General features: G+C 43.3%; 1 protein-coding gene across 4 annotated transcripts in view; it reads left to right on the top strand.

Annotated features, from left to right (window-relative positions):
• Positions 1-27769, top strand: part of JARID2 (jumonji, AT rich interactive domain 2) — a 236018-nt gene that overhangs the window by 77648 nt on the left and 130601 nt on the right. For all 4 annotated transcript variants that reach the window (XM_009326493.1, XM_009326494.1, XM_009326496.1 and 1 more), the window contains one exon: positions 22736-22871. In XM_009326493.1, the coding sequence (XP_009324768.1) occupies positions 22736-22871 (136 nt within the window). The remainder of the gene's footprint in view (positions 1-22735; positions 22872-27769) is intronic.

The following is a 27769-nucleotide window of genomic DNA, read 5'->3' as shown; positions in this document are numbered from 1 at the left end:
GTTGATTCCTGATCTTGCTATCCACCTATTAATGTGGCTGTTTTAGTCTAAGACTGTTAATGCCTAAGCTGTGCTATTTACCTGTAATGCTGAATTGCAAAAAAAGCAGCATTTTTTCGACGTTTTGAGTCATTTATTCTTGGTAAAATGATTGGGAAAAGACTTCTGATTTTCAGAAATCCTTACATTTCAGTGGATGCCACTAGACAGGGTGGTTCTTGATTTAAATTCTCATGCAATGATTTTTTAAATCCTTTTCATATACTGAAGGTGTACATTTGAAAACAGCAAAATTTGTACAGAATGGAAAAATACTTATTTTTAGGTAGCTAGCTGTTTGCTTGCTTGAGTTCATAGTAAATCATTCCTGGTGAATTTGCAGCGTTTGTTGCTGAATGTCAAATTGTTAGTATGACTCATTGAGGTATGCCTCCCTTACATTTCCGACGTTGCTGAAATGACATCTGTTTGGACCTGCCGTAACTGAAAGATGAATCCTGGTTTTGTTACAAAGGCCTTCAGCATTTCCATAGTGCAGTGAAACTTCCCATAAATGCAGTTGACTTGTGGTAAGTGCTGGAAAGCAGGTTATGAGCTCTGCACACCAAGTCTCATGTCACTTGTCACTCTTCTGATCAGTGCACTGAAAGTGACCTCATGCAGCCTCCTTTTTGGAGACCACAATCTGATGAAAACCATTTCTTTTATATTTTCTTCCAGAAGGTTTTTTCGTGTGTACCACATGCACGTTGTTTGATTTTGTGTTGGTTGACTTTCTTAGGTAATCCTGTCCAGAAACTGTCCCACCACAACAGCTCTGAAACCTTAAACAAAAGCATGTGAGAAGAAACTTGACTGTGACAGTGGTCACAAGACAGAATGGACACCAGTCCCCTTATGTATAGTATTTATGAACGCCACCTTACAGATGTTCTGGTGTTTTGATTTAGTTTTCAGTTCCATCCAGATTCTAGAATAAACTGCAGAGCCCCTCTCTCTAACGGGCCTGTTTCTTTGACCTCAGAACTGTGACGCATTTTAAAGTGGCTATCACTGTTGTGATGGATTTTCTGTTCGTTCAGTTTATTAAGGATAAAAATAAAAATAATTTCTTCTGACAGAGAGACGGAGAAGCAGCAGGCCAGTGTTAGTCTATCTGTGCGTCTTAATTCGTAGTTATTGTGTTAATGTTAGAAACTGAGTTTTGCAGTCTTGATTGATACGAAATCTTAGAATTCACTGACATGAAGAAAAAAAAATAAATTGAAAGTCTTGGGTTGCTCTTGGGAATGGTGGCATCCTTCCCCAGTTTCTAGTTCATGAAGAAATGCACGTGAAAGATTTGCTAACCCAGACCTAAGCGTGTGCCCTCTTGGATGGACTAAGATGCCCCTAACACTTGTTCTCTTTGTCCATAAAGGAGAGGGAGACGATATCAGAATATGCAGGAAACATTTGAAAAAGGAACATCTGTTTTTAAATACTGGATTTGTAAGATTTGGCCACCTTGCCTATAAACTTGGTGTAATATTTTAAAAGTTGTATTCTCCCCTTCTGTTGAGAAGGAAAAGAAAGCTGGACCTATACGAACCAAAAGTGAAAAAGCGACAGCCATAAGTTGCATTTAGAGAAATATACACCAAGAAGGACGTAAATTTATTGGAAATTTGTGGGCTGCATTCATAAAATTATAACATCTCTGACTTAGTTTGCAGATATTTGCAAGGGTAGACAGTTGCAGGTATTGTCTGCAGTTGTGCTATTGGAGTATTTTGGGCTGGACCGAGCATCTGTTCTGTAGGGGTGAGATAATGCCGAGAATGGACTAGATGATCCGACAGCCTTTCTGCAGTTTTGTGAGTTTTCCAGCAATTACATGCTTTGCCCCTCTTTCTCTGTTTCCTTCTCCTTCCTGAAAGTGTAATGCTGGTAGATTCCTGCCAAGCTGTTGCAAGAAAATCTGGGAAAATTACGGCAAAGCGTAAGTTGCTTCACAGCCGTCTCGAATGCTGTTCTCAGTGGAGACTGGAATTACACGAGCAGAAATACAGTGTGCTCCGTTAGGGAGGAGGAAAGCTGGTGGAGGGCCCGGGAAGCTGACGGCCAGCACTAGAGTTTGGGCCACGCTTGTGCTACCTGGTGTGAGGAGGAGCGAGGCAAGGATGCGGTGAAGGGAAGAGGGCACTGGGCATGGGGAGTAGACTGGTGCGCTCCCATCCCTTCTGCCCTTCGCCGGCACGTTCGTAATCCATTGGCAGATCTCAAGGAAATTGGAAAGAGGGGTAGGATTCTTAAAGATAACTCCTGCAAGTGCCGTGGCTGAACTGAGGAGCGGGAGGGAAGCTGGTGGCCCTTCCCGGAGAGGCAGTGGCCAGCAGCTGGCCACCAGGTGCTGCGTGCCAGCCAGCAGGGAGCACGGTGCCGGGGGAGCCAAGCACATGGGTCCACACGCAGTCAGGTCTCATTAATTCAGCTGCTCACAGAGCAACTTGTTTTAATTAAGTCAAATTTATGTCTATGAACACGGTGTGCAAGATAAATCTTTTACTTGTGTCTCGCTTGGTGCAGCAGCCAGGGAAGCCGCTCTGAGAGCATCGCCCTGCCTGTTCCCTGCCAGCGGACGGGAGAGTGCCCATGTTTCCAGAGCAGCGCCCGAGCCCGATTCTGATAAATGAGTAATTAAACAAACAGCCCCGCTTTTATTGCTCAAATGCAGCAGCTGAGCCCTATAAGATGCTTGGCTAAAATGGAGAGATGCTCGTTCCATTTACTAATTGATTTTGCTTTCGAACTTCCATAATGGTTTATTTTCAGCTACATGTAGCAATAGAGATAAGAGGGAGAGGGGGGAAAACAAAGTAAAAAGCAAGTGAAGCCATTTTGTCTCCTCCTTTCCAGGCTGGTTCCCCCTGTGCTGGCTCGGACATCCCTGCGGGCAGGGTCGTCTGTGTGTAGGGCAGGTTTGTGTGCACCTGCCTCCCCGATACGGGTGCTCTGGCAGGATGGGTGCCCTGCCTCTTCCTCACCCCACGCGACCGGCCTTGGGAGTGGAGCAACATTGGTGTTGAGTAGTGGGATGGGTTTCTGGTGCTCGGGCGCAGTGGCCTTTTGGGCACGGTGGCCCTTGGAGCTTGTGGCTTGCTGGGGAATTTGTGTGAAGGCACGAGGGGATGAGCAAGTCTCTGTTCCGGAGAAGTGAAATCTCGCTGACCTGCTCCCAAGGTGGTTTAGCAACTTGAGTTTCAGCTCAAGCAGAAATATGCTTTGTCTTTTCCTTTCTTTCAAGTAAGTAGAGAAATGTCGTAGCATAAAATTGAGGGAATGAACCAGTTTGAAGTGTTTGAGATGCACCATGGGGGAAAATGGTGGGACCCTTTTCTACAGCGACACGGGTCTCCTTCTTCCCGATACCCCTCTGTGCTTGATGTCTCTCCATCCTGGTCCAGGACCACTGCTCTGGCTGCAGCCCCACCACCCTCCATCCCCAGTCCTGGGGACAATTTGGGAGCCCCCTTTTCTGGATTTCCGTTTCAATGTCTGTCCTTCCCTCCTTCCCCGGCCATGGCAGCTCTACAATGTGAGCATAAGCACCCACACCAACTACCTCTGGCTGTGCCAGTCCCTGTCATAAACTCATCACATTGCCTGGGTGGCTGCTGATCTTCTCCTGAGCTTTGGCCCACTCACAGAGCCCCCACCCAGTGCGCAGGATCCCCTTGTGCAGACGCTAATGACTGCAGCTGCAGCGGACGGGGCCTTCTCCCTGAGCATCGCCTAGTCCCAGTTAATTAATGTGTCTGGGATCTTAAAACTGTTTTCTAAATTAAAATAAGATTTATTATAGAACCTGATAGTAGTGCATCTGCATCATAGATGGTGCTGTGACCTTGACTGCTTATCCTGGGCCAACCATGTTTCTAGTTATGTATGTCTGCAAAGCAAAGGGGTGATTTCAGCAGAGGTAGGCAAGCACGCATTAGCTTCTGGGAAGTCCACGTAAAAATGATTAATTTGTGGGTGAAACTGGACATGGCATTCAGCAGTGGCTTACTGTATGCAACATTGTAATAGTAAATACTTTGACATCTGTGAATGCTTCATTTGTTAGACTTAGTTCTGCACACTCAGACATACGCCTTGGGTTTCCCAGCGCTGTGCTGGCCTTTCACCCAGCCTTGCTCTCCTGCTCTTCCCTGCTCGGTGGGTCTCCACTTACCGTGCACCGTGCACCAAAGGCTGGTTATTGTCCAGAGGTAAAAATTGTTCCGTGGGTTGGTGTTTTGCCTAAACTGAAGGCTTCGGTCAGCCTTCTCTCACTGCCAAATTTTTTTGTCCTATTTCTCTTAACTTCTTTTTTTTTTCATTAGTATTTCATGTTTCTTACCTGGCTGAGGCAAAATATGTTTGTTTTGCACCAGCAACCTTGTTTGTTTGTTTTTCTCTTACTGCCCTTCACTTCTCAGTCTTTCTGGAGGTGAATTTTGAGCTTTTTCTTCTCCCTCTCAATTTTCCAAGTGCTAGCAGTTTTCAGGTCAGAAACCCATTCTGCAACAGGAATGAGAGATTTTATTATTACAGGAAGCAGGTTTTTTTCGTGGGATCTTCCCTGATTGCCATCCCTGGCGAGAGTTACAGGGCAGAAACAGAGAAAAAAAGGAGCAAAGGAAATGACTGGTTTCAAACTTTGTGGTGTATGCCTTTTTGTCCTCCTTTTCATTGCCTTGATCTTATGTATGTATTTTTGGTCATGGATCCGAGTTTTCACCCAGTGAGATTTGCTGTAAAATGCACTAGATTGTTTAACAATTAAGTTACTTCACAGCGTTTTGATTTTCCTTCTTTTTCATCTACATTTCAAAATGTTTCCAATCTGTAAATCACTTTCTACCTCTTCATACTTTTGGCACCATACCTTTTTGGTGAGGTAGCTGGAGCAAAAGGATCTCTAACCTAGGAGGTAAATATTTTCTCTTCCCTTTCCACATTTGAATGTCCCAGCTTTATTCTTGCACATTTTTTTCCCTTGCTATCCAAGACTGGCTGTAGAAGGTAAACACTGGGGGAGCTAAATGAGATTACAGCATCACTTTGGTAACCTTTCTTAGTGAATGGGCAGTTGATCTGCCCATAATGCAAAGCACTTAATGTATTGAAGCATCTAAGAAAGCAAGCTACTAGTTCACCACTCAGAGTTCAATTCCCGGATAATAACATTTATTTATAGGGAATAAAGAGTTAGTTCTGTGATGGCAAAGCAGATATTGTCACTCAAAGCATGGTCTTTTTATTAACCTCAGATTTATATGGTTAAGTAATTGTTGTATTAGTAGCATTTCTTGAGTGGTAAGGAGGAAAAAAAATAAGACAGATGTCTGTGAACAACGTGCTGCTTGTTTATTTATCTGTGGTAGGCTGGGGCTAGTAAATTGGCCCACTCACAGGGCTGTGAAGGATAGCGAGCTTGAGCTCAGCAGGCTGAAGCTTGAGACGCTGCAACTCATGGGCAATCCGTGTCATGTATTTCTTTGTGTGTATGTCTGTCCTTTCCGGTGCATAGCAAAAGGTAGGGGAAAGACTTGTGCAAAAGTGCCACATACTGAATTTTGGTTTTCTTGAATAAGCCGTCTGACAAAAATTGTTGCTTTCTGCTATTTCTTTACGCATGTCTGACTTTCTGTGGAAGTGGGACATACTTCTCCAGGACAGAAATGCACATGTGAATGAATGAATGCATAGCTTGGTAGTAACACATACAGAATGCTTGGACGTACTTTTTTTTCTTAGTATGATACTGTTCAGATTTTGAAACGAAGGAAAATTCTGCTAATATTTTCATTTCTACTTTGTTCTTCCAATTTCCACAACATTTTAAATTAGAAATGTCATAAACTTGGTATGAGGCTAAAGGCTTGTTACAAAATAAGACAGGAGGATATTCGTAAAAGGAAAAATATTTAATCTATCTTCTTCATGGCCATTTTCTTAAACCTGAAGTAAACATGGTGAATTTGAGTGAATTTCTATTAAGCAGGCTCCTCTGCTTTCGTGTCACGTACTGAACAGACAATTGATGGCATATTTCCAGCTGGCAGAGCTGTCGAAAGGTAGCATGCGACTTCAACTCCATTTTTTTTCCCTTTTCAACATATGATTGTGCAAGTCTAACTAAATTCATCGGAGAGTAAATATTCATTCAGTATGTAAAATAAAGAATAAATCTGCGAGTTGGATTCAGTGAGTAAACAGATTATCGCACTACAGTTTTCTTCAATACACCAGGTGCTTTATACGCACAGATTTTTCAAAGCTGATGTGATGATCAACTTGGTATCAACTGTTGGAGTCGATATGGAGTCCCATAAATCTCCTTTTTGCTTTTTAGGGTTTTTTGGGGGGAGGAGGGGGAGGGGCAGGAAAAAGCGGTTTGCACAGTGAGTATTTCCTAATGCATGTGTGAAAAAACAGCCCATTTAAATCTGTTGTCTTTTTCAGAAATAGTGAAACACTTCACCACGTTTTGGTGGCTGTTATTTTTTTCCCCATAAGGTACTTTGTCTGGGACTAATAATGGTGTTTGCATTTGCTGCTGGTTGCGTCTTGATCATGTTTTCCCAAGCATTAGCTGCTTGTCTGAGCATTAGCAGGTTCTCACGGCCTTCCTCTTGTAAAATAGTGGGAGGTGATAATCTGACCCAAATAAACGAGTGACAAACTCCGCTTGCCTCTACATCGAATGGGTGGATGAAATCCTGCCTTTCCCCTCTGGAAATATCTCTGGTACCCCTGGGGCTATTGCGCTGCCTGGGGGCATCTTAGCATCCTGGGAGCACTTCAGAGAGCTAAAGCAGGCTGCAGCAGCGCCGTGGATGTAAGGTCTGTGTGCAGCACCAGCTTCCCAAATTTTGAGCAGAGACTTACTATAAGGCTCCGATGTAGACCATGCTGGTTGTGAGATATTTTAAGAGCAAGGTGCATTTCTGCAATGCTTTCCCCGTGAACATTGTCACCTAGTGAAAACAGTTAACGGCAACCCAAAACAAGCCTTGTGACTGCCTGTGGTTTACTGTAGTCACGTACCAGAGACGAAAAATCATTGAATTGCTCTTTCCTGACATGTACTCCTTGAATGGAGTTGGTGTAAATTTAGTCACTTCACTTTGTTGAGTATCGAGAGCAGTGTGATATGTAAATAAAGCTTTATCAGACGAGATAGATTTAAAATTCCACAGTTGGCGAGGAAGCGTTAGCAGTATAATATAATACAAATATTTACACGGTAACTTCTAAGTCTTCAATAAGTGCTTAATATTTGAAATATGTGTTGTGAAAACATTGACTGATTAAGCCGTACCATTGCTGCTACATCTGTATGCAGCAACTTGCAATGGCTAGGACGCAGGAGTCGTGGGGAGGAGTAGGTCACCTAGCAATGCAAAGGCATTTAAACAAGTCACACCTTTTTTTTTTTTCTTTTTAAATTTAATTAGGATTCAGCATGATCTGCTCTCCCAAGGCATACATAGCTCCATCCCTGAGTTCTGTTGGAGCCGCTGCTATCAGAGGCTGTTGCATTTGTGTAACGTGACTGGATGTAATCACGTGCCCGGTGCATCTATGACCGCTCCGGTAGCAAAATTGAGCTACCAAGTGTGTGCCTGCCCACAACAGGGAGTGTGATCATCACTAGTCTGTCCCTCCTCCTCGTATCTGTCAAGGAGATTTGATAAGGAATTGCAATGTACTGTAATGATGGATGGGTTACTCTTTTGCCTGCATGGAGCGTCACAGGAGTGGTGCCGGTCCACTTCTTTTGCTGGGAGCAGAGGCTGGCGGCAGAGGAGATGCTCTCTTTGGGTAGGTGTATCTGCCTTGCCCAGTCCATCATTGCATTCAGCCTCCAGTTCCAATATTACTCATGACTGAGCTCACAAAACAGTAAAATCGATTGCAAATTAAAATAAACAGAAACACAGCTCCTAAACTTGCCTGGATGATTCTCTGCTGCCACCTCGTTTGCCAAGAGACTGCAAGAGCTGATCCATGCCCAAAAATGTACTGCTGCTCTCAAATCCAGTCTTTGGTTCTGTCTCTATTTTTTTCTTTTTTTTTTTTTTCCTTCCCCTTTTCTGGCTACCCTGTTTCACCTTCTGCAAGCGCACGGCAAAGCTGAAAAGCAGAGTGGTTTGGTGTGTGCTTGAAGTGTGAGGATCGGGTTGAGTTTACTGTAGGTGGGGTGGGTATGGTCTGTCCTACAAATCACGGACTTGATCGCAGTCTGCCTTCAAAACCGTTACTTCACTGTGGCATTGCTTGACGTTATGCTAGATATGATTTAGCCAGATCCTGGAATGTTTTGGCATAAACCTGTTGTTGATAAGCTCTGCTCTGCCTAGACCCCTATGACAATTTCATTTCACTAAACCTATCCTTTTCCACGGAGAAGCTAACAGACGGCTTCCATCCAGCCCACAGTCTTTTCCCTAGAGGGGTGAGATGATGTGGCTGGTCATGCAGGAAACCCAGCCCAAATAATGAAATGCTGCCTCTTTTCCTACTGCGGGCTAGTGCAAACAACCAGCACCTGATGCTAATGATGCGTGGGGAGGTATCTCTCAGCCTGTGCTTCTGTCCACTCTCTGGGCAGCTGCTGTGCTGCCTGGCTCAATCTCTGGCAAGGCTGGAGGTAGACACTGCTGTGTGGGATGGAGGGGCCTGTAGAGATGCCCCGAAATCCTAACTTGGCATTTGCTTCTGCTGCAGTTGCAGGAGGTTTTCGTGTCTCTCAGTTGTGCTGGTAATATGCAAAGCTAGGTTTTGCAAGAGGAAGGTAAAGTAGCAGGTGATTTCATCAGAAGCTGATGTCGGGGATGTTGCTCAGGATGGTTTAACAGGCGGGTGATGTGCTGTGAAGCTCACCTGCGAAGGTCCACCTCCAGGGTAAGGCTGCAACACCTGCCTGTCCCAGTGACACAGAGAGGATGATTGCAGTGACCTTGGCTTGATGCAAATGAAGAGGCGTGGGGGTTTGCAGAGAGATGATGCAATTCTCATACTGCTCATGATGCTTTTGCAAGGCTAAGAGCAAGTAATCTTGAAATGAGCTGGCAGTTTTATGAGCTTTTATGATGTTTATAATCTGACATTGAACTCGCAGTTTAAGAGGTGAAAGGTTTAAAGGAACACAGTAGCAAAGTCGTACCACTAAATTTCTTCTGGGTGTAATTTTAACTTCCATGTTAGATGCTTCCCTGACGTGGTGGGTTTGCTCAAGTATGGGCGATGCAGTTCACAGTGTGTGTCACTGAGGAAAACTGACTCCATCCTTATCACATGTTCAACGTAGAGAAGAATTGAACAGAAAATGTGATTTTGCCTTCTCTAAGGAAAGGCATGGACTGGAGGTAACTGCCTCGTGTAGCATAACTGCTGAGGTCCCAAAATGCAGTCTTTGCGTTTCCATTTAAATTCCAGCCACAGAAATATTGTACATTGTCCATGCCCGCTTGTTTTCTTGGGTGTTTTTCTGATACCAGTAAAAATCTGAAGTCCCCTGCAGTCTTTACACTGGAACTCGTAAATTATGACCTTTTCCCCCGTGGTACTTTTGGAGAAAATGAATAATTTTGTCTGCTCCTTGTCTTGCAATTCTGCATCAGCTTCTTTTGATGGATGCGTGCTTCAGAGGTTCTGCCTGCAGATGTTTGCATAGGTACAGCACAAGCCTGTTCTTACTTGAACTATCCATTTCTGTTTTCCTGCGTTATCTCGTATTGCTCTGCGGGGCTCGGTGAGCAGCAGGTTTGCTGCTGGCTAGCTTTTTGAGGTTTCTGTTATGCACAGTACTGTATTTGTCTCCTGGTTCTTTGATTTGTAATGTTTTGCCTTTGATTGCTGCAGAAGGCATAAACAAGCCTGTCAAAAGCCTTGTTTAGCGCGCAGATTCTGTGGGGGTGGCTGGCAGCCTCAGACCCTAAAATAGATCTAGCAATGAACTGAACGGTTTAAAACCCTGAGAATTTAATTTGATCTTTCTTGTTGCTTTAAATATTGGGACTGAATGAGGATTTCTCTAACAGAACAGAAGGTGAACATGTTGGTATGTGACAGTAATAGAAGAAGGGTCCAGACCTGCTGTCATTGAGATGCTCTTCAGCAATCAGAGGCTGGGCTTGGCCGCTGGGTAGCGGCTTGTCTGCTGTAAGTCACCATACCTGGGAAGGGGAGTGCTGTATTCTCTGATTTTACAGCATCCACGGGGGGGGGAGGTTGGTCTGAAATGCTTCCCTGGATCCTGTTGTGGGATAGTCACTGTAGGAAAACCTAAAGCAGTCTCTCACGGTTTTAGAGTCTGTTTTATGCTAGCTTTGCGAAGGAAGAAAGAAGGAGCTGCAAAATCACCTAGGGGTTCTTTTTTTCTTTTCTTTCTTTCTTACCCGTGGCGCCCCCCCCCTTTTCATGTAGCACCATGCAGTTTGTAATATCATAGCTGGGGTTGTCAGTTGTGGTGGTGTGAAGGTAACAATGATTTGGCTTCGACGTGCTGTAACAGCTGCAGAATTCATTGGAGCTTAGAAGCCTGTGAGTTATAGCTGTGATGCCATTTACAGCTTTTATGGAAGAGCTCTTAAATTTGTGAAACGTGTTACTTTTTGAAGTGCATTATATTTGTAATTTGAATTCTCTAAAATCCTGTCTGAGAAAAAAAATAGCTTTGAAAATCCCTCTCTGCCCGCTAAAAACATGGGGAACTCTTACCAGGCGGGGAAGCAAGTCTCTTAAATTGAGTGATAGAACACATAGATGGATTTGTAAGTGCTAAAATGTCAATTAGTGCACTTAAAAGCTTAATGGTTGTCTTTGAAGTACTTCTAATATCTTCAGTAAAGTTTGAATATTGCCATTGATCAGGGAGTGGAGGAGGGATGAGGGAATTGGACGCTAACCCAAACAGTTCTCGTGGAGCAGAGGGGCTTGTTCTCTGCAGACCCCCAGTTGCACGAGCTCTGCCAGAGTGGGCACCCTACCTGCACATCACCTCTGCCCAGGTGCTGTGCCACCTGGCACTGACCCAGCACTGCCTGCTGAGAAACCTGCAAAAGCAAAGGAAAAATGATTGTGCCATTATTTTGAAAGTTCTCACATAGACTTGTTGGTTTAAAAAAAAAACAAAAAAAGAAACAAAAAAAAAAACCCAAGGAAAAGGGAAAGATCATGAAAAGGTCAAAACTTGATTATGTTTTTTCCTTATCAGTTTAACACAGATCTGGTTGTTGTGAAACACCTGTGTGTTAAAAATCATTCTGTGCAATTAGGAAAGCCTGCTATGTCCATAAGAAATAACTTTTTTTTTCCCTTTTCCCCACAAAACCTCCCAGCTGCCCATTACCTTCTTAATTCAACTGTTCAGGGGAGACATCGTGTAGCTTCACAAATGGGGCCAGATCTTAGAGTTGCCAGTAGCCATTAGCTCTTCGTCCTCCCTCATGTTTTAAATTGTAGCAAGAACTGAAGCTTACCTGTGGCAGAGCAGTGCTCCAGCCTAGCTCTGTCTGAAATTCTTGACTTTGGTACCCTGAGCAATCTGCTGCAACTTCAATTTCAGGAAATGGCATTTACCTCCTCTGGCACTGGTTATTTGGAAAAATGTTTTGTGGGCCTTCTGGAAAGTTACTGGGATGCGTTCATCTGATTTATAACTGAGCGATTGCCTCATGGAGCAAAGGCTGGTTTTATTATTTGCTTCCCTGCACTACTAAAATACCATAATTTGTTTGCTGGGTAGTATTTTGGGAGTCAAATACATTTAATACAGAAGGACGAGCTTGGTAAAGCTTTAGAGCGTAAGTTTTCACTGATTATATAGCTTATCTTTATGCAGAAAATTTGCTGATGTGACTAAACTGACCTGAAAATACATTTAGAGTAGCTTTAGAGTCTCCTCATATGTCTTCTTTAATTGGCTTACAAGTGAAAAGTACAGGTTTAGTTTACTTCTCCCAGCTTCAATGGATACTTCCCCTCGCTGCCCTCTCCCCCCCTCCCCCCCCCAGCTTTAAAGGATATTCTGCCAGTCAGGAATGTAAACAAGGACAAAAAGTGTCTGATAAAAATCTCACTTTTTGGGTAGTAAATCAAACAAAATCAACATGTCATGCTCTTAGTGCAGTATTGGTGTGTCCATCCCAGGAGCCTGTGTCGATACAACTGACTTAGTTCCCCGTCCGGTTCAGTAAAATTGATTCAGGCCCCAATATCCTGAGATTTCCCAGCAATAGTTTCAGCACATTTGGCTCCGTCATTACCCCTCCTGGGTTTAAAGTTTGACAAGATGGGTTGGTTGGGGTTTTTGTTTGTTTGTTTGTTTGTTTTAAGTCTTCTTTTAAGCCTGGTGATCGCCTGAATGAGGGGTATCCCGTAGACTGACGTGAAAGAGGAGGAAGCCAAGTTAAACATTTCTAGGCACGGGACTTCTTGCGTCACCCATACCTGCTTTGGGTCAAATTTACGCGAACTTGCAGGTCTGTCACTGTGCAAGTTACCCCGTGGGTAGAGTTTGCCATGCCCCGGCTTTGGCAGTGCTGCCTGCCCCGCTGCTGGCCATGGCCCTCTTGTAGGGGTTTGGTGGTGGAGCTACTCAAGTAAACATGCTCTACTGCAGTGCCATCAAAGTGAGTCAGAAGAACCAAGGCCGCCTGTTTCCTCTCTTAAACCCTTCCAGTACGAATGGGTTGGGCTGGTTTAAAATGGGAGTGAGTGGGCCACTCTGCTTGGCCCAGGGTCATCCAGCAGGGATATGGTGACCTTCCCGAGTCTGCAAGGGGACCTCCATCCCCAGCCTCAGGTCCGTGAAGGCATCATGTTCCTGATGGGCACTGCTGTATTAAATAATGTAGCTAAGCTATATAGGCTTTAGGCTAGTGTATTTATTTCACTGACGGAGCAATGTAAGATTTATATTGGCAATATAAATTTTGGCAATATATTGCCAATATAATAATATTGGCAATATTTTTATAGTAGTATATACCACATTTTTTCCCCAGCCTCAGGTCCGTGAAGGCATCATGTTCCTGATGGGCACTGCTGTATTAAATAATGTAGCTAAGCTATATAGGCTTTGGGCTAGTGTATTTATTTCACTGAGGGAGCAATGTAAGATTTATATTGGCAAATGCACATTTTTGCTGGTATATACTACTATACTCCTAGAAAGCAGATAGATGAGCAGATCTTTTCCTATTATAGAGAAGGCTTCATCATCCAGGTACCAAAGTCCTCCCAAAGAAATTACATAAGCGCTGACCTTCTGTTGTACTTGTGAGGATAGATACTAAACACATCAACAGTACTCCAGCTTCTCTAAAATATTGATACCACTGACCTTTTGGATGCTGTGAGATGCCAAAAAATTAGATCTCTTTAAATTCCCTTAGAAATAGTGAAGGCAAATTTGTAACACACCCGTTGTGTTTTTCTCTCTCCCCTACTACCTTGACACAATTTTGGCATGCAGAAGTGGTTAGTATTTTTCAAGGAAAGGATCAGGCTTTCTGTTTGAGGGTGGAAAAAGGTCTTAAGATAATTAGTAATATGCAGCAGGATTGGATTAGCCATATTAAACTTCACATCTGTAGGTCTTAATAGCAGACATTTAAACTGCAGAAAACGCTTTTTATTGGACTGTATTCATATGGTTGCATACTGGATCTTGAACACCTTATAAAAATATGAACTGACTCAAAATGAAATTAATTAGAAAATATATTTGAATTTAATTATCTTGAGCTGCTGAATACTCTTTGTGCATACTGGGTTTTATGTGTCTATCTGAAGTGTACTTCGTGGAGAGTTTTAATTAGAACTGGAGACAGAGTGAGAATATTTGGAATGGGAAATTTATAAGTGGCAGCGATTTTCAGCTAGGAGTGCAGAGGTTTTTTGGAGCTCGCTACCATTTCTCGCTTCTCTTTTTTCCTCTTCTTAATAAGCTACTTTTATGTTCAAATTAATACCAGATCCTGAAAAAGGAAAAAATCCTGCTGTGGCTCTCGGTCTTCTGCAGTGTGATCAGAGTTGTCAGATCCACAGCTGCAGGAGATTTTTACCTTTGTGTGTTTAATGGCTCGTACTACTCTGTTCTTTGACGGTATCATTTAACCATAAAAGTGCAGGGCTGTGGATGGCACAGGACATGTGGCTGCCTTGACTACTGTCTCAGATGTCGGACATGCCAAGACTCAAAGAGCTGATTTGGCAGCTGCCCAGCAGATTTTTATAAAGGCTCAGTTGGTGGCCAGAAACCCAGGCTGTCAGAGTTGTGTTATGCAATAAATTGTTTTTCAGCAGAAGTTTCTAATCCAATTTCAGCTGTAGTTTTTTAGTAGTCTGTAATGAAAGATAAGTACACATTATTCCATGGTGTTTCAGAGAAGTGAAGACGTGCAGCGTGAGTGTCCCCCATCAGGTCGGTTTGTTTGTTTTTCTGTTAAGAAGGATTTAGACCTGTTCACCTACATGGGAAATGATGCTTAAATTATTTTGGTTTCTGCCCGGGAGGCATCTATCTGTGTACAGCATAAACTTTCAAAGATAATTCAACATGCGTTTTAGGAGATGTTCCTTTTTTTTGAAGAGAGCACCAAATAAGGAACCTATTTATCAAGTCAGAGCTTTTGCTTGGGGATAAATTGGCTACAAGTGATGGTCAGACACAGGATTGTACCTTGTCAGGCTGTGACCTACCTGAAACGTTGCAGGCCCTGTCCTTCTAACAGATAAACCCCCTGTATATCCCTTTCACTTCCCTAAAGTAAATTATTCATCGTGGAAAAAGGGGGTATGGTTCATCTGAATGCAGTGAGATATTTGGGGTTTACAATAGTTACATTCATAGAATCATAGAATCATTCATAGAATCATAGATTCATTCTATTCTATGATTCTATGATCTGAATGCAGTGAGATATTTGGGGTTTACAATAGTTACATTAAAGCAAAGTGATTTTAATTGACTGAATACCATCTGCGATGCCCTCCCTTCCTTATGGTGACCATCACAGTTTGGTGTCCTGATGGGCTTGCATCCCTCCAAGCATGGGTTGCTGCTAAAAGGGCCAATCCTGCCTTTCTCTCTGCCCCAGCAGTAGCTCCCATATGGCCACATAGTTAGTAATAAGTGAGATGATCTGGCTGAAAATAATCATTTTTCTTGTCTTGGGGTGAGATTTCAACTCTTTTCCCCAATCAAGCTGGTCAAATGGCTGCATAAGGGCTAGTGCTGGCATTGGGGTTGGGGCAGGTGCATCCCACGTGGTGGCAAGTGAATTCACTTAAGCCGGTTATGAAAACCACTCCCCCAGTCTGAATAATTATCTTGTACCTTCACACCTCTTTCTTCCAGCACTCTGCCACCCTCGGCTTTTTGTGGCTTGCTTCTGCGTGCTGCCATCTCTCGTCAGAGCCCAAAACTCTGGCGCTCTGGTTGCAAAATGGTTGATTAGATTCCTGGTTTGGCCTAAGAAAGTCGTAGCTGTGGAGTCACTGCTATCAGTGAGAGGTGGTTCAAGTTAAAGTCCTGCTGTAAGTTGATAAATTAGGAAACTTTAGACCTGGCTTTTCACTGAATTTGTTTGGGTTTAGCCTTTTTTTTTTTAAAGTGTTTATCTTGGCAGACCAACACGGGAAACAGTTGATGCCTTGTAAGCTTTCACTAGTTTCGTATTGAGTAGTAGCTTTCTAGAGGTGCAGAAACTTTGCCGAGGCCTCTGAGTTTATGTAAAAGAAACAATTAACACATGAACCTACTATTTTTAAATATTTCTTTATTAGGCTTAAGATAAAGCTAGGAACTATTTTTTATGCCTCAATTCTGGGAGCCTGTATGAAGACACTAGCGGCTTGTATTTGGAAATTTCGACTGTAACTCTTCTACCCTAATGTATTTTTGCAAGAGCAGGTTGAAGCTCACTGGGCTCAAAAGTGCCTGAGGTCTTTAGTGACCCAAAAACCAGGGCGTTTCTCTCCCATGCTGCTTTTAGAAGGATTCGGCCTGAAAGGAGGAAACGCAATCCCCGGCGCAGCAGGAGGCAGCAAACGAGCGCAAACCAACAGGAGATTGCAGGGGATGAAAGCTGTTTGGAGAAGTGCTAAAGCAGGAAGAAGAGAGATTTTTATTTTCCTCCATCGTTTCTTTGCCGTGTTAACATCGGTTCTGCTAGTCAGGAGCTGTAACGTAATGCGAGTTCTTCAGGGAAGTTTTCTGGAAGTACGAGGGAAAAAGTCTCTGTAATTACCAAATACACTTAAATGCTATAACAGAACTATTAATAAAGAAAATTTCCCCTTTCTTCGTGTTAGTTAGCGCATTTTTAAAACATGACCTATTTTCCTAAACTAGACAGAACAGATTACATTTTCCAGAAGGCATGAGTCACTGTGCTATAAAGTCTCCAAGCCGTATCAATCTTCATCAACTTAAGCCATTCATGAGGTTTTATTTTTTCTCACTGAATATAAGCAGTTTGTTTTAAATGAGAAACTGCTACATCCTCTCTGGATAAACTTGATTAAAAGGTTAAATATTAAATAAGTGTGAACTTTATTCTGAGAGGAGAAGGGAGTGGAGGGACCTTGATAGTAAGCAAAAGACTGCAAGGATATTACTGTGGGTATATATGGCTATATCCAGTTTGCACGATGCTGTGCTTGGCTGTAAGAAGTCCAAGCAGCATGATAGCTCCAGAAGGAGCCAAAAATATTTATTTATATAGCTTCAGTTGAATATATTAGAGTCTGGTTTCAAATCGTTACCCTGGAAGTTCAAACTTTTGCTAGGAGTTTCTGCTGAGAAGAGCTTCTGACGTCTGGTCGTGGAACGGCTCACTTGCTCCTGTAAGTTATGTAGAGAGGGAGTTTGCACCGATGGGCCAACGGCGGGGTTTTCCTCTGTGAGTACCAGGTGCGTTTGGGGTGGTGAGAAGGTTGATGGGACTTTGCAATACAATGGAGACCTCTGCTAATGCAACGAGGGAAGTATGTGTGTTGATATAGTACTTTCTCATGAGGTTCACGCCGTGCCATACGTATACAGAGGAAGTGGGCTTTGTAAATGAGTAAGCGTGCTAATTGTACTTAGCAGAGGTAACTCGCCCAAGACTGCACAGAAGATCTCTTTCAGCCTCGGAAGGCGTATCTAGGTTTTCCACCAATTTCTCTTAGGTCTGGCTTTTAGGGAAAAACAGGTATAACTGTTTTCCATTGATAATATACAGCCAAAAGGCAAAAATCTGTTGCAGGTCTTGAATCTAGTAAACAAACATTTCCATTTTGGTCCTTCAGCTGAAAAGTAATTTATATGATCTCTGAAAATGTGTTGTCTGTTTTTCATGCAAAAGACAGATTTTTGTTTTGTTGCTAACTAAACACAGGAAAAAAACACCCTTTGAAATAGTTCTCCTTCAAAAATATCCTTGAGGAAAGGGTAGAAGCTTGTGGTTTATTTTTCCCATTGCTTCAAAATGACCTTCTTACATCTGCGGGAAAGGCTCTCTGGGGGCTGTTGAACCATGAAAGCATATTCATTTAGGGCATTGGGTGCCACAGTGATTTTAACCGAGCGTTGGCTGCAGTGCTGGAAAAAGAAAAAAGAGGGGGTTTGTGTTTTGTTGTTTTGCTTTCTGCAACCTGGCATGAAGAATGGGGTCAGGAGATGCGTGCTTGGGAAAGACCCAGAGAGAGCTGGAAACACGCCAGCCACACTGAGTCATAACACACATGCTTATAAGTATCTTTGTACCTTACAAAGTCCTGACTTTTCAAATGAAACCATCACTGCTGTTAAAGTATTTACATAAAAGTAAAACAAATAGCATGGAGTGCTGCATGTATTCTCCCTTGTTGCAGCTCTGTTTTGCGCCGTGAACTGTGACTCCTGTTTGCTTAAGGCAAGGCCGGGCCAGGCTGAAGAATGCCGTATCTGGCGATGAATGAACGGAGAGGCTTGAGTCATGTGTATGCTTCTGCTGCTTCTCGTGGAGCAAAGCAGCATGCAGCAGCTTACGCTACTTCAGGCTGACGTTTCACCTACCCAGGAGGTGGCGTGAAGCCTGCCTCTCAGTTCTGGCTTTTTTTTTTTTTTTTAAGGATTTGGGTATAACTTCAGAAATAGGAAGGCTGTGTGCAGGCCCCATGTGCAAGCTAGGCAGCTGAACTGCAGTGAACAAGCACCAAAGCTGTAGGTGAATGGTGAAAGGTACAGGTGGTGCACATTTTGATTTTGTTGCAAAAATATACACATTATACATTGATGTGCATTATTTATAGATACCTATATATACCTCTATGTGTCCATTATATATTAATATGTATATATTTTAGTTTGTATACACACATTAATATATCTGTATTGTATATTTAATGTATTATATACATTCAATGTGCACATAGCAAAAACACACACACACGTGTGTGTGTATATATATTTCTTCTCAAATTAGCAGTATGTGGCAGTAGCCTGTTGCACTTTTCTACAAACATCACCTCTACAACTGTAGAGCTGAAAGCAAGCTGCCAGCCAGGTAGCACGAAAGAGAGTAGTAGTAGCTCTGCTACTCATGAGGTAGCATCCTGTGCAGGAACGTACTGCGTAGGTAAACGGAGGTTGTGCTCCTCTTCCCCGTCCCCTCGGACTGAACTTGCTGAACTGTTGCTTGGCTGCCCCGGTAGCTGAAGTTCAGATATAAATGTATGACGTGTGGTTCCCCGAAATGGCATAACGAGGTGGCATGATTAATTTTTTTAGCAGTTTAAAAGAAATGATGCAGTTCTGTTTCTTAATTCTGCCCCAGAGCTTACCTTGTTGTTTGCATCTGTTACTTTCTTACCGAGCTTGCAAACTAATCTTATTGTCAGATTGGGAGGCAGAAATCATCTTGGCTGACCTGCACAGTGAAGGCTATGGGCTTGCGGTGATGAACCTGCAGTTTAAGATGTTATTCAGTCCTTTTTGGGTCTAAGTCAATAATGGGCAATCCATTAGTTCCCCATAAGTCGTTTCAATGGCTAATTACTTGCACAGTTGCAGAAATTGTTCTTTAATTCTGTCTTGCATTTTTCTGAATTCAAGTTTCAGCTGTTGGATGATATTATACCCCTCTCTGCCAGCCTCAAGAGCCATCTATTATCAAATTTCTACTCCCTGTGGAAATATTTAAAGGCAGCGATCGAGTCAGTCCCTTTGAGGTTGTTTTTGGTTTGTTTTTTTTTCTTTCTTTTGGTTTGGTTTTGAGAAGTTACATAGATTAAATTCCTCAAGGCTTTCACTTGAGGATATTTCTAAACGGTTCTGGGTGTGTGTATTTTGTTTTGCTAAAGCGAGATAACTCTTCCAGTTGTTGGCGGTGTGAGTGCAGAGTGGGGCGCACGGCGGCTCTCCCTCCGCTGGCGTGACGAGGCAGAGACGATCTGACCCATGTAATTATGGTTAAACGTGTCGGGAGCTGGAGCTGCGTCGCTGGCAGAGCAGCAGCTCAGCTGGGCTCCAAGTCAGCTGCTCTCCGGCTTGCGGCTGCTTTTGTGTCGCGGGCTTGGGGGAAGATGCTGTCGACGATTGTGAAACCTTTTTATTGCTCCTGCATATGGAGCTGCGTGAATGCGGGTGTTGGCAGCGGCTTAGCCCCTTAGTTTGCTGACCTTGGATAACACGGTGTTGGGGAACTTGAGGACCTTCTTTCAAGCTGAGTGATGGAAAGCCCACAACAGAGCTGTGTAGGCAGGACAGTGGCTGCAGCCTTAGCACAAATGGGCTGGTGGCAGCTCTGGTGTGGAGAGACTCCCCCGTGCGTGTTTCTGTTGACAGCATTGCTGTTACAGAGGGGGGATGAAGCCAGTATGGTTCATCTCGAGTTTTACAGCTCCGTGAATTGAGCGTGGTGTGAAATGTTAGTGTTGCTTCAGGGGCTGCTGAGGGAGGACTTTGTTCCTGCCTCCTGGGACCTGTCTCTTCGATGGTAGCACTATGGCCCACGCAGCCCCTGGGCCGATGGGAAGGCGGGATAGTCTCCTGCAGCAGGGCTGGAGCCTCCAGCTGGCACCAGGAAGACATCTTGGTGGCCTCGTCACTCAGAAAATAGGGTGCTGAGTTGCGCACTGTCCTTTTGTGTGTCCAGCACATTGTCTGGGGAGATGGAGATGACTTCGGGCTGTTCGCAGAAATACTTTGAGAGGGTGGCCTAGACCAGAGGCCTCTGGTGTGTGGTGATCATCCATCTCCTTCCCTCCTGCAGGAGGGACTGTAAACGGCGTGTCCCAGGGCATGGGTTGTACCTGCCAGAGGTCACTTACCCACTGCAGTCGGCTGCTTGGTCAGCACATGCCGATTTAAACGTCAATCCTGTCAGCAGGTTTCACCCTGTCACTACTGAAACAGCGAACACTGCCATGTGCTCCTTGCAGTGAGCTGTCATGACAAAGTGGGTTTAAGTGGGATTCATTTCTTTGTTTTTTAATTTTTTTTTAATGTATTTTTAGCAGGGATAAAAGGGCCAGTGGGATCAGGAACCGGTGGGTGTTGTCATGCAAATTCTAGCTCCTCGGTGACTGCAGGGCCTGGTGGAGGAAGGGGTTTGTTCATGGCTTCAGGACAGGCCTGGTGTTTCACAGGACAGAGGCTAAGGAAAGCGGCATGTGTCTGAGTATGGCTTACATTAACAGGGCTCGATTGTTACACGTGTCTTGTGTATGCTGGGCTTAAAGTATATAAAAATACAGGGTGATGGTTTTGTTGCCTCTTGGTGGGTTTCTGTGTAACTCGTCTAGCCTTCAGAGTTGGGAGCAGTGTGCCTGGCCAGAGGGCTCTTCATCCTCTTCCTCATCTTTGCTGCTCATTATATTAGGAATTTGTACAAATGTTGGTGAAGAGAGCGAGCAGTGGCTGCAGGCCTGTGTCCGGCATGGACGGGTGCCGGAGGTGCTTACGACCATTTCCTAACTGAGCACGGTTCCCTTGAAGATTTAATAAGTAGTTTCTGTGATGACAGAAATGCGTGACATCCCACCAGGCCCTTGTCAGTGGGATTCCTGTCCGGGTTTCCTCTCCATACCTACCAGTCAGTGGGAACGTAAATGGGGCATCTTTTGGCAAGCTTTGTTAAAATCGAGCAGGCTGCAGCCCTCCCGTGTTTAGTGTTGCTTCTGGTTAGGGCTGAAGTTGTGCTGGCAGCAAAATGGTAAGCCGGAGTTGTTTGTGTAAACCTCTGTTGACAAAATAACTGGATGTACTAGTCCTTTGAAAATGCTTGCCTGGAGATTTTTTTTTTTTTTTTGGTTGCTGTGGGTGTTGGGTTACAAAGTTTGCTTTCTTGGCCCAGAGCTGCCTGCGCTCTAAAGCTCCCTGGGCATAGCTCAGCCTTGTTCAAAGTATAGTAGTTTGTCCCTCGTGCGAAATGCACATCCTGCTGCCAAAATGCCAGCTGCTTTCACAGCACTGATTGTGTTGCCTTTTTTTTTTCTTTTTTTTTCTTTTTTTTTTTTTTTCTTTTGGCCAAGTAATTTGTCATACAGTTCTTTTTTTGGGGGGAAATGTTTTTGATCACAATTCAGCAGCTGAATGCCACTGTCTCACTAGAGGAGCAAAGAAAAAGCTATCAATGGTCACCCTAAACTATGCTTATTTTTCTTTGAAGTTTATAGTGTTGGTCACTTCTTTGACACAGGAGATGGTATAAACTCTCCTGCCTCCTGGCGTGGATTGCTGATGGGGCTTTTTGGGGTTTCTAGTGGAGTGTGGCAGTGTGCTGTGGTACACTTACCTAAATAAGGCCTGCCTAGAAATGTTAATCTTTTTGCTTGGCAGTGATGTAGCCCTTGAGGAATTCAAGGGCAAGAATGCTCTAATAGTAATTTTTTTAAAGACCCTGAGACAATTATAGGGCTTATGAAAATATGATGACTTACCTGATCTCACTTATGTCTTTATATCAATTTGCTGACTTAATTTATTTGAATGCTAAAGGCTTTAGGGAAATGCTTTTCCAGGGAATTAATCTTTTAACTAAAGCAAGTACTAAGTATGACATACACTAGTATTCCTTTTGACAGTATAGATTTGCCTCCTAAAGTAGAAAACATATGCCCCATGGGCCAAATTCCACTTTGCTTTACGCTGAGATAAATTCCAAATAACTTAATTGTTATCAATGTACAATTTCATTATAATGCTGCAATAAATGCAAATCACTAAACCAGAGGAAAAAATAATCCTGAGCCAAGAGGCACAAACCAAGGCCAAAATGGCAACAAGAGAAGTTGGTTCACAAGACTTACCTCTTAAATTTCTGCAACGTTCACTGTAGTGGGTTTTTCCCGCCCCCCTCCTCTTAATTATCTGGGAGAGCACTTCCTGGCTGTGATAAATTTCTCCATAAGGGATTCATTATGAGGATTTTAACAAATAAGTTTTGCCTCCTGTCTAACACCTGGTACATGGCTACTGCTGTTTGCAGGATAAAGGATTAGAGGGACTAATGCTCTGATTTGATGATAATAGTTATGTTTCTGTTCTTTTTTAGAGCTGGTCAAGTTTAGGTTGCATTTTGTTACACTATTTTTTTTTCAGCGTCTCTCTCTTTTTTTTAATTGCAAATAATCTGTGTAGCCCTAGGCTGTTGGGTTTTCTTTGTTTTGTTTTTGTTTCAGATGCATGCAACTAATGTCTCCTTTCTGTTTCCTTTTTGTTTAGGATGACAGCGATGGGATTCCCTGGTCAGAGGAGAGGGTGGTGCGGAAGGTCCTTTATTTATCTCTGAAGGAGTTCAAGAACGCACAGAAGCGGCAGCACGGCGATGGCATTAGCGGGAGCCTCAAGGCAGTGAACGGTGAGCTGCCTCTGCAGTACTGTACCGCTGGAAGGACTCAGTCCTTTTCAATGCAGTTCTGCTGTAGCAAGGAAGGAGACCAGTGCACCATCTGGCATGCACCGTGCCCTTTTGATCTGTACAGAACTTGTTTCTGAAGTGCTTAAAATGCCTGGTTTGAACAATCCGTATGTTTCAGTTTCTGGTGAACCGATTGAGATGGGGATCAGGGTGGAGGGTAGGTGTCAGGCAGGAGGACAGGGCCAGGCTGCTGTTCGGTAGAGAAGGAAGCTCCTCTGATCAGTCTGCTACCTGATGTTGCGAGTATGTTGACAGAGAGGGTATCCATTTAAAGGTGATTGGCTTCAGTTATCTTGGGGAAGGACAGCTGAGCAGAGTTTACCAATCCTATGTCATTTAGGTGCAAGAAACTGGCTAACCAGCACCTGCAACTCTGGAGTGATCTCAGTCCACGCTGTCTATTGTCCAGAGGTGAAATAGCATAGGACCTACATAAAAAGATTTAAGGGACAAACGCTGGGACGTTGGACTCCCCTAGTTTAGCAGTTCACAGAGCAGTTGCTTAAAGGTTTTAAAAGGTGATGTAGACAACCCTAGATGACAGGGGCTTGAAAAAAGTTCAATTTTATTTATTTAATCCTTCAGCCAGTTATTATCTGTTGCTCCCCGCCTTCCCTTACAGCTTGCTTAAAAAAGCCATGGTGTCCTGAGAGGTGAATATAAAGTGTGCCTCTTTCAGATTCGCTCCCTGACACAGGACCCTTTCTTGAAAAGGTTTTGTCATGCTGGCTTGAGCCTTGAAAGTGATGACTAGCAGGATTCAGATTTCTGGGCAGGCTTACGGTTTTCTCTTCACTCACAAGAGCTTATTTGTTTCTTTATGGAGGTTTATGGCAGTTCCTTTTAGGCATGTGCATAACTATACATGTGCTAATGCATTAAAGCAGCAGCTGGGTGCTTACTTGTTAGGTTATTCATATTTATATGTAGCTTGTGTTTTTGACATGGTGAGTCAAATTTCACTGTGTTTTCACTGAGTGTTATTGCCGACAAGGCAAAAACCTAGGGGAATGGCTGGATAACTACAGGCAGCATGATAAAGTTACTGTATTGCGTAAGCAATTGTAAACTCCTTAATGTGATTAAAGAAGACCTCAGACTTCTGAGTTCAGTAATAATATCAAATACTGATCTGATGGGAAGGAGCATCTAGCTTTAGCAGCAAGCCATTAATAAGCTTGGAGGTGTACACAAAACAGCGCTGGCTTTTTTCCCTCCAACACCTCTGCATCATTGATCTTCTGTCAAACACAATTTCTCTTGGAAAGTTTCTTATTCCATTGTGGGGGTTTTGTTTAGTCAAAGGAAAAAAGTCTAAAGGCGTGAAGCACAGTAATTGTGTGTTAGGAGGCTTTGATGGTGTGCCAGGTTACAGGATGACTGAGGTTTTTATGGTGTCTAGTTTCTCCAAAGGCAGCTTAGATGAAAAGTGAGTTGGCTGGGAATGCTGTGTCGATGCAGGTACCAGACGCGGAGTATGCCACCGGCTTCCTCTGGCAGCGGCATGGCTCGCATCTTCAGAGCTTGCTTCTCGCATTGAGAACTGTAGCATTTGGTGCTTTTTCTCCTTCACAGAAGTAGGTGATCAGTTCTTTGGGGGTTTGGGTTTTTTTTTTTTGAGCCAGAATGATAGTCTATGTTACTCTTTCTGTTTGCTAAATGATTCTTTAAATGTCCTGTCTCGGCGCGGCTCTATTTCATCACTGTCCAAAAGCTTTTTTTATCCACTGATGTTTGGAAGTGTGTTCCACTATACAGAGAAAAAAGATTTGCAAAAGGGAGTAGGATTGATATTGTGCAGTGACATTAAGAAAATCTATTTAAACATAGAATGTGTTCACTACATCTTTAAAAAAAACGTAGCCTTGTATTTTCAAATCCACAGGTCTCTGTGGACTGAGGAGAAAGCAGGTCATCCTAAGAAATTACTGAGCTATTCTGAATTTAGGGAAATGTGGTATTTTAAAGGTGAACCTTAGATCCATGATTTCATACTGTTGGGGTAAAAAATATTTCCTTGCACGTGTCCTTTGTTCCAACGTGCAGGCCACAACTAGTGTTTCTTGTGTGTTACTCCAAAAGGTAGCATGCAGTTAAATATAGTTTTATGTGAGCAATCTCTTTATTAATGTTCAGCACCCATAGCTCTCGCAGAGGGGGGCAGGGGGAATCTAGCTGAAATAATTTGAAGTTAAATGTGTTCAGTGCCTCTGTAAAACTGGGCTCCCCTGGCTTGAATTCTGGTTAGGGTGCTTTGCCTTGCCAAACATAAAGGAAAGTGTAGGGTTTGTGCTGCACAACCCTCTTGCTGTCCCTAGTGAACTCTAAAGGGTATTGCTCCTTTAGCTGTTGAAAATCGAATAGGTCACCTTCCAGTACCTGGCAGATTTAACCATTTTCAGGAGTGGGAGGGAGGGGTCTGAGTGTGGTCTAAGCTCTCCGAGCTCCCTGCTCAATGTGGAAGTGTGGATTGGTCTCATGTACTTCTGAGAGCTCAGGGGACCGCGAACAACTAGGTAGCAGGATTTGATCTTAGTACCACCATCTGCAGTGCAGAGAGAGTTTCTTTGTTCTGGTTTTATAAGTCATCCCTTAAATTTGTTTATTTATAGACCTGCAACCTGTAATTTGTTTCAGTAGAAAGTACTTACTTTTGGCAATAGAGGAAGGTAAAATATGCACCAGTCCCTTGCAACCGGTGTCTTTAAGAAGTTCTTAAGGATTTGAAGTGGCTGAAGTTGCATAAACGTGCTACAAAAGTTGCTTTCCCAGTGTTTGCCAAGCTACAACTTGTATGAAATGGTTGTCAGTGATATTTCAGCTGGTGAGTACAGTAGTATCGTTAATGATTTGGTAGCTGGAATAATGGTGCCTCTTTGATTGATAGTGTGAAAAGCAAGTTCATTTTAAATGTGAGAGATGAACTTACTAAAAGGAGTCTTTTCTGTACTAAAGTTTCTGCAAGCTCTAAGATGTGCTGGTGGTGGTACAGAGACAATTAATTTCCATGCCTCTCTGAATAATAAAAGAAAAATAAAATTTAAAATAAATAAAAAAAAATTCAAATTACTTTCGGAGACTATATGTATTATAATGCCTTGGCTGTCTCCACCTCACTATTAAAGATATTTGTTATCCTGAAAACAATCCTGCCATTTTCAGTTTGTGGCTGAAACCCTATTATTTAGGTGGTTCTGGTTAAAGTAGCAGGGTTTTCTTTGGGGGTGGTAGTGTGTTTGCAGGTCTCCTTACTCCTACCTTTTTTATATCTCCTTTTCACCTGATAATTTTTGCTTACATGCTTGTGCTGCCAGTTATTTTTCATCCTGTTTTTCTGCTTTCTTTACATTCTTCCCCCCCCCCCCCCACCCCCCCAGCTGGAAGGATTTCAGAGAAAGGCGAGCGGGTATATTATGGCTGTTGTATTGGTGGATATATTGCGTGTGTGTGTGTGTTTATGTTGACTAGATACTTGCAGAGTACAGAATGACACCCTACAGTATGCCTTTGTTTGCTATGTGTTTCTCTCCAGCACGTGGGAATATAAAATCTGAAGGAGGTGCTTCTGGAGGTTGTCAAGAAACCCTCTGCAGCCCTAAATGGGATACTGGAACTCTGATTATGGAAACAAGGTCGTGTGCTGGAAAACCCAGAGGGACCTCTTTAGTGATTTTGATTACTGCTGCCTGTCATTTGCGTTAGGATTTTAAGAATAGGGATTGGTGTTTGGAATAGTGATACCAATTTTCAGAGATCCTTGTCTGAAAAGGAAAACTAAGTCCCTTGGGAAATCGTTTTCTTCTTGTGTAGCTTAGAATGTGAGATAAGGCTGTAAAAAAGGCAATGAAAAATGTAATTATTGCTTGTGTTCTGTTTATGAGAATAAATCCAGTACCCTCAAAAGAGTATATCATAAAGCAAATTTTTATGACATAAGATTTTAAATTCTGTTTTTCAAAACTTGTGATAAAGAAGAAATTTGTGATACAGAAGTACTAGCGTTTTGTAAATGGAAAAAGTGCCAAAGTTTGCTTGTTTGTTTAAGGTGGTTAGTTAATCTACAGAGATGACAAACCAGACATTAGAATTATTCAAGCAGATAGTGCGTTTTCACCAGCTATACTTTGTCCTAGAAAGGTGTCATGGCAATTTCCAAACATGCCAGCTAAGTTAAGCTGGTGGCAAACATGATCTAGTTGGGAAATCAAATGTACGCGAGAGAATGCTTTGGTTCAAGGCAGAAGTTGGAAGTCTTGCTCATTTAGTAAATAGAGATGAGTAAAAATAAGTAATTTTGCTATTCTGAGAGATTTCACCTTACACTTAGGGTTGTTAAAATCATTTATTCATTTTATATATGTTCTTTAAACAGAGAAGGAACAATGTCAGCACTTTGGCGGAGGCGGTGGTCGTTCCATGGATGGCTGTGGTGCCCCTTCCTCCCTTGTGCTGGTCTGCTCCTGCCCTCGGCCATTCCTGCACAAAAGCTAACATGACTTTTGTTAGAGGTTTGTTTTTTCCAAAAATGAAATGTCTCTGCACAGAGAGGCAGGAGGCTCTGAGGCAGCCTGTGGCAGGACTGCAGTGCCAGACCCAGGGGCAGCAGCCTGCTTCGATGCCTGGGTCTGCCCATCCCTTGGCTGCCATTCTGGGTGGCCAGGCTGGCCGGGGCACGCAGCAGTGCTATCTGGAAATAGCTATTTTTGTCATCGCTGCACGGATTTTCAAGTGTTTCCTGCTTGCTGCACGGGGGCTTCTGTCGATGCTCCCCAGCGGGCCATGTCGAAACGAAGGTGCCCAGTGGTAGGGTGGAGTGGGGCTGGTGAAACCTCTTTCCC

The sequence above is a fragment of the Pygoscelis adeliae genome, unplaced genomic scaffold (assembly GCF_000699105.1).
Source record: "Pygoscelis adeliae isolate BGI_AS28 unplaced genomic scaffold, ASM69910v1 Scaffold186, whole genome shotgun sequence".
Taxonomy (NCBI): domain Eukaryota; kingdom Metazoa; phylum Chordata; class Aves; order Sphenisciformes; family Spheniscidae; genus Pygoscelis; species Pygoscelis adeliae.
The sequence above is the reverse complement of the archived record's forward strand: the minus strand, read 5'-3'. Positions and strand labels throughout refer to the sequence as shown.